This window comes from Pygoscelis adeliae, unplaced genomic scaffold (assembly GCF_000699105.1).
Source record: "Pygoscelis adeliae isolate BGI_AS28 unplaced genomic scaffold, ASM69910v1 Scaffold71, whole genome shotgun sequence".
Lineage (NCBI taxonomy): Eukaryota > Metazoa > Chordata > Aves > Sphenisciformes > Spheniscidae > Pygoscelis > Pygoscelis adeliae.
Window position 1 is genome coordinate 8,429,729 of NW_008824356.1, and position 7,091 is coordinate 8,436,819.

Genomic DNA, 7,091 nt, shown 5'->3' on the forward strand with positions numbered 1-7,091 from the left:
TGGCTGGGCATCGGTCAGTGGGTGGTGAGCAATTGCATTGTGCATCACTTGCTTTGTGTATTCTTCTTATTATTATTACTATTAGTAGTAGTAGTAGTATTTTAATATTTAATAAGTAGTATTTATAAATTGTTTTTATCTCAACCCACGAGTTTTCTCACTTTTACCCTTCCGATTCTCTCCCCCATCCCACCGGGGGCGGGGGGGGGGAGTGAGCAAGCGGCCGTGTGGTGCTCAGTTGCCGGCTGAGGTTAAACCACGACAACCTTTTACCTTTTCATACCTCTCTCATCCTTTTTCTCATCTATTTTGACTAGACACTTCTAAGCAACTGGCTGTCTGCTTTTGATTTCTGTAGTGCCTACCACAATGGGCCCTTTTCTTCCTTTTGGGCTTTAAGAAACTTCTGTAATACAAAATGTAGGAAGAAATGCAAATATAAATACAGTGTATATTAAGGCATACTTCTTCCCTAATTCCAGCATTACCAATTCAAGGAAATCGAACAGCAGGGATATAAACCTTTCACCAACGTTCAGTTGAATCATATTGATTTCCTCACTCACATTATTTAAGCTTTTCTCTGATTACTGTGCCAACTGTCTCATCTGGCAGTTTTAAATCTTTTATTCCCAGATTAATTAGTTTTTCATTGGCCTTTGTTAAACAGCACATGCCCTCTCATGGCCCAGTTACTTAATAAATCAAAATCTGATTGAATCTCATTGCATTATTCTGTGCTTCCAATTTTACTACCATCTGCAGATTTCGAATTATTACTTTCAGTACTCTCATCCAAATCATTTACGCAGAGTACTATGAATAGCAGCAAGCCAAAACCTGATGACTCTATGGTATCCCAATGCATTACCCATCTCCAGGCTGAAGGTTGATCTGAAGACTGTCTTTCCCTGGAATATGTTTGATCCACAACAAAGGAATATCTGGCCAGGAAGCTCATGAGTCCAGCATTTTAAATGTAGTCAGTGATGGAAAAAAACATGTCAGTTAAAGTTTATGGAGCAAATTCCACTGTTGGGAGTGTGATAGCTACTAAAATAATTACTAAAATAATTTGAAAGAAGCAAGAGACTGACACTGAGAAGATTTCTTTTAAATACAGAAACAGTACTGTTCAAAGTAGCTAACAGACATGAAGAATATTTGAATATAGCACTGTAATAGCAGTAGTATAGCTATTAATTACATCAGTTTAACATGCAAGTAAAAGGTAAATCCTTGTCTCCCTGCAATGTTGGAGTAAACAGAGTAAAAACTGAAGACTTGAAAGGTGGAGCAGAACTGTTTTGTCAGTACAACAGTGTATAGAGAGGCTGAAGTCTTGGTACCTGTATCTACATACTGATTTATCTACTGTCTTATGTCTCTTTTCCCACTTTTATTTCTCAGACAACTTGGCTGGGTTGATTTTATCCTGTAAGAATGATTTCAGTGGCAGAGGTATCTTTAAAACCCAACTTCCTGATACCTATATTGTATAGGTTACTTGGCACTGTTAGGGCATGGTAAATTAAATACTACTGGTTTCTGCCCAGTAGCACCACTTCTTGGACTGACTTAAGACCAGAACATCACCCACACAACCTGGTCCACCATGCCATCTATACCTGTCGTCTTCACCAAATTTCTCTATATAAGTAGCAAGAAGTGCTTCCCTCAGCCCACTGCTCCAAAATTAGTCTCAGGAGGAAGACTGGCACCGTTCTTTCTATATGGTTTCTATATTAAGAAGGGCTGAAAGTTGTTTCATCAGAGGTATAAGACCAGTGTCCAGAGCTGGTTTAAGGTAAAGAAATAGAAGCAAACATGCAAAAAGGGCTGTCCCCTTCTGCCGACAGTAAAGAGGCCAGGAAAGGAAAATTGTGCATGTGATGGCGGTGGGTATGGGTGGCTTTTTTCAGAAAAGATGAAAATTTGGCAGGTCTACTGAGTCTAGAGAGGGAATTTCGGCACACTCTGATTGGTGCAGCCAGACTGCTGACTGTCATTATGGACAGAAAAGAAAGAAATCTGCTGAAAAAAAGAGGAATGAGAAAGATTGAGAAAAATTGCATTAAGGGCAGAGACAAACATTTCGGAAAAATGAGGAAGAGTCATGATGTCAGGCAATGATCATGATGGCTGGAGGGGCAGCAGCCCCACAAAAACACACCTACAGAAAGCACCCAGCATGGCCATAGCCATGATCAGTGTCAGGCTGGTTCTTCAACATGTGCAGTCTAAAATGCATCTGCAGACCAAGCTGCCACCTGGGTAGAAGTATTTAAAGACATAACTGTGGACAGATGGTGTAAGGAATGAAGTCTATGTTACATTTTGCATCAGTATAAAGCAAAGAGATACACTATCCTCTATACTGCTCGGCATGGCTATATAGTGAATGGTGTGTCCATTTCAAGTCTCGGAACGGAGTTAATTTAAGTGACCTGAGCCATCTTTTGGATCCACTGATGAGTTCTGTAACAGAGACAGGAAAAATAATACAAAATACTGTTAGAGACGTGAAGGAAGTAACCAGAAAAATAGGACATAAAATTATAAGCTAAATAGATGGTTGTAAGTTGATAGAATTATTATACATCAATATTGAAAGTTTTGCTTAACTTTTCTTCTGTTTACTCAACTTTGCAGACACAAAACTAATAAAACTAACTAAAACTAACAAAACATTACCACAGGCTATTGCTTTGATTTTAGGACCATGCAGCCAAAGGATCCATAATCAAATCTCTGGTGCTTCTTCCCCCCTTGCTTAAACTAGCCAGTCTCCAGGACCGCATCTATCCAGATGATAATTCACCATTGTAAGACTGCTCAGAATGCATAGTGGTCTTGAGCTAAATGAGTACAAAAACTCATTGGAGGAATTAGGTCCCTGAAATGTCATTTTAACATTGCTTTTTTCTGTTATGATAATTAAATATTAATGATCAATGTGGTAATGTTCCTCCCTTTTTTACAGTGAAATTCGAAATCTTAGAAACTTGGATTACATAGATCCAGATGCCTTTAAGAACCTCCCACTTTTGAAATACCTGTAAGTATTTAGCACCTGTAACAAGTTGGCACTTAAGCCTCACAGATGACTCTTTACACTATAGCAGTTTTGTTTCTTTGCATTTCATTTTGGAGCTGATTGCAATGTTTTTCCCTGTTGCTTTATTTTAATGACAGAAAGCCAGCTAGAGTAGGGGTTGGAACTTTGAATACTTTTGCAAGAAAGGAAAACTTGTTCACAAATTCATCAGTAATTTTGCCATTCTCCTTATCCATTAAATGTCTGGAATACACTAATGTTTCCTTGGCAAAATTCCACAGTTATCTTTCTTTTTATGGTAAGTGCTGTCTTACTATATTTTTATAGGGAATAGCGGGAAGAAAGGACACAACAGAAATATACACCTTTTATATTTCTAGATATTTACACAGGGTTTTAAAGCATACCTATCTGCTAAATGTGACAAGCCCATCTGTAGACACCTGATTTGATATGACCTCTATGGCAGAAAGAAATCCTGAAGAATTCTCTGTATTCCCCTGAAGTATCTAAAGAGTAGCACAGAGTAACCAAACCATGAAATTCTAAAATTATAGCATAGGGAAGACAGATGAGAAAAAGAATAACTTCTGCGATTTTGAGTAATGTTTTGAAGACTCTAGAAAGGGCCCTCTGTGTGTGTGGTGGGGGTAGCGGCAAGGAGGAAAGATTTTTCCAGATTTTTCTTATAGATCTGGAAGCAATAAAAAGAAAGTAGTCAAAATAATTTCATTTCAGGAGAATAGTTTTAAAATTTGAGAACTATATTTTTCAAAGTTATTTCCACTCTACAGGAGTTCAGAAATAAGAGGCATTACCTGTATTCACATTTGAAGAGAGTTTCCCTTTTTAGCCTCAATGAAAGATAGAGGATTTGGGGATCCAGACTATTGTCTGAAGCAGCCTTAATCTCTCAAGTGAATCCAGAGTTAAAATTTTTTTTCTCCCTACCCACCTCACAGGCTACTTCCCTGTGCAGATCTGCTTAGCTGTCTTATTATTCTGTGTTCCTATTTTTTAGATTCTATAATTTATCATAAATCTGGTATTTTTATTTTTTTTAATTGTTCTTGCATCCTTATATTTTGGACAGTTGATTATAAATGAATTGATTGGCAATAGAGAGGATGAAATAACTGTCCTGCACTGTTGAATGCTTTCAGTACATTGTTTGTTGTTGTTCAGTGATCAAGTACATGTAATTCTTTCTGTTTCTTCTCTCTTTCAGCGGTATTTTTAATACTGGACTCAAAGCATTTCCAGACCTCACCAAAATCTACTCATCTGATGTGAACTTTTTACTGTAAGTATCTGTCCTCACAGCTGGTTAGAATACTGCCATCCTCAGATCCCAAGAAAACCTATAGTGAAGGTTTCTGTTTTGGAGAAAAATATCAAATAAGTCTGACAAAGCACTTCTCCTCAAGCTGTATTTCAATGATCATTAGTACCAAATGTGGAAAATAGCAGGTCACCTAGCACTATACATTTGACCTGGATGAGAGACATGGACACACTGTGCATTTCTCTTGAATTAGCCAAAGCACATGACACACAACTTCTACAGGACTTTTGCTTTTATTTTGTTTTTGTTTTTGTAATGGCTGTGCAATACCTGAATTAATCTGAAGTCAGAATAGTGTGACACACAGGACCTGATCTGACATACAGCCTGCTAACATGAAGTCATCCTGTCAACATTCTTCTAACAAATTTGTGCTGGCATGGTGAGCTCATATTGCACATTTTCTGATACTACTCTTCATTGAGCTCCTATACTGTTGAATCATAACCTCCATTGGCTATCTATCTGCCTTCTTTCTTCTGACCCCACCCTGAGCACAGAAGACTCAAGAGCAGGAGAACTGGACAGTCTTGAGAGCAATTGTTTATCATTACACCTTTAAAATGCAGAACACAAATGGGGCAGGGGGGGTGTCTCCCACTATTATCCTTAAAGGTATTTCAGAAACAAAGAGTTCTGCTGTAAAAAAAAGCAGGTGTTTCTTGGTATTCAGAAGGCAAAGATGACATCCATCTTCGTGCCCTAACCTGCAATTTAAGTTCAAATTCTGGGTTGTAATCAAGCCAAGGAGGAAGAGCAGCTCAGATGAAGACTTGCAGGCTGACACAAAGTGAAAGTATCTTGGTCACTACTTAGTCCTAGAGAGGAGTTAACAATCTTATATTGCAGCAGTGTTCAGCTGGAAGAGGCTTAACTGCTGGATGGGATAGGTAAAAGGCTATTAAAATGAGAAGTATTATGTTAGAAGGTGACTTGCAAAGACATGATTGATGGTCTACCCCAGGCATTGTTTCAGTGCTGCTGAGGGGCATTCTTAGTCATGAATGGTCAGTCCTCACTGCATTCATGGTCTGCCATTGGCAAGATGAACCTCAGAGCAATGTAGAAATGCTGGTTGTTTTGCTAAAGAGTCTAGACCTGTAGTGAGCAATGAGATCTTCCTTCCCAAGGATCTCCTGAGACTAGAGTTAAGCCTTGTGCTAACTCATGCTCCATAACCTGGAGCTGCTATGTTCGCTGTGGTTGACTCCAAGATTGAAATCTGAGTCAGCCAGAGCGCTGAGTGGGATACACCTGCATCTTAAGAGCTATTAGGGAGTTCCTCAAAGACCAAAAGGACTTTAGCTTAGATTAAGCTCTACTAGATTGTAAATTAAGCACTAGACTTATTAAGTAGAGAGAAACAAGAATTAAATAGGCTGGATGAAACAGAAGCAGTTTATACCACCATCTGTGTCCTTGCTTCCAACCAACTCAGTGACTTTTGAAGTGGCAGATAGCAAAACATTATTTTACTTCTACCCTGAAAATTTTTGATAAAGATCACTAACAAAAAATAAACATGGGTCTTACATGCTAAAGACTTTTTAAAGAGTAGACCTGTACTTTCAAGGGAGGTATTTCTAAACATTGCTATTCAATGAAAGATAGCCTTTTTGTTTCTTTCATCAAGAAAAAAAATCTGCTCTTGAAGAATAATAGGTTTCTAAACGATGAATAAGGTATAGCTGGGGAAAAAGCATTCATTATAACACTATGGGCCTTTGAGGTCAAGCAACTTACAAGTAAATATTTGTTTAGAAAAGTGAACAATCTGAAAAATGTCAAACCAAAATAACTTGTGGTGGAAACTACCTATCGGTGAAAACTACTTGGAATGAAAATGGTTGTAGTACAGTTCAGTGTTAGCACATATATATGCACATATATAGAACAGAAAAGGAATGAAATTGTTCCTGTCACGTGGGCAATTGTTAGGACTTCTTGGCCCATGGACGTTCCAGCCTGGCTTTACTAGACCACATCTAATCCACAAGCTGAAGAAAAGAAAAATTTGCAGAATATTTTGGTTTCCAGACTCCAATATGATTCAGGAAAAAGCAGAAAAAGGACAGACACTTTGCTCTGCCCTTTGTTTCTACCAGCTTTTTCCTCCCTCCTTTCTCCAGTTTAGTCGCAGTAAATCTCTTTAGTCTTTCTTTGTCCCTTTTGTCACAACAAGAGTTTTGGTCTGAAGATACATAGTATTTGTTAAGACTGCAGAGTGGGAGTAAAAAAGTATTTAAGAAATGACAGATAGTGAAACACTCATTTGGACAAGAGTTGAGAAGAATAATTAGGTTAGATCACATAATAAGTTATTTCACTTGTGCTAGATGCAGTTCTGCAAAGTGAAATGCCTCTGTCCTCAATAATGTATTATCTGATGTCTTATCTGAGCTTAGCTAGAGAGCAGGATCTCAGCTTTAAAGTCACTTGGGCTGGCTCAATTAACACGGCCATGGCAGCGGCTGAAGAGACCTTGGTGGAGCCAGGAGCAACGGTGGGAGATTTAAGTGTGGTGTAACCGAAACTAGCACTCAGTCTCCAAGGCGAGCAGCTCCGGTGCCAGCAGGTTCTGCAGTAGATCGCTCTAGTACAGTGCACAGGGGGGGTTTCTCGAACCAGGGGAACCTCAGGGGGAGCCGAGAGAGCTGCCAGGAGCCTGCAGCTCCTGCAACAGTGGCT

At 38.9% G+C, this 7,091-nt stretch overlaps 1 protein-coding gene across 3 annotated transcripts in view; it reads left to right on the plus strand.

The window, feature by feature from the left end:
* Positions 1-7,091, plus strand: part of TSHR (thyroid stimulating hormone receptor) — an 82,906-nt gene that overhangs the window by 46,594 nt on the left and 29,221 nt on the right. For all 3 annotated transcript variants that reach the window (XM_009319423.1, XM_009319424.1, XM_009319425.1), the window contains 2 exons: positions 2,984-3,058; positions 4,287-4,361. In XM_009319423.1, coding sequence (XP_009317698.1) covers positions 2,984-3,058; positions 4,287-4,361 — 150 coding nt within the window. The remainder of the gene's footprint in view (positions 1-2,983; positions 3,059-4,286; positions 4,362-7,091) is intronic.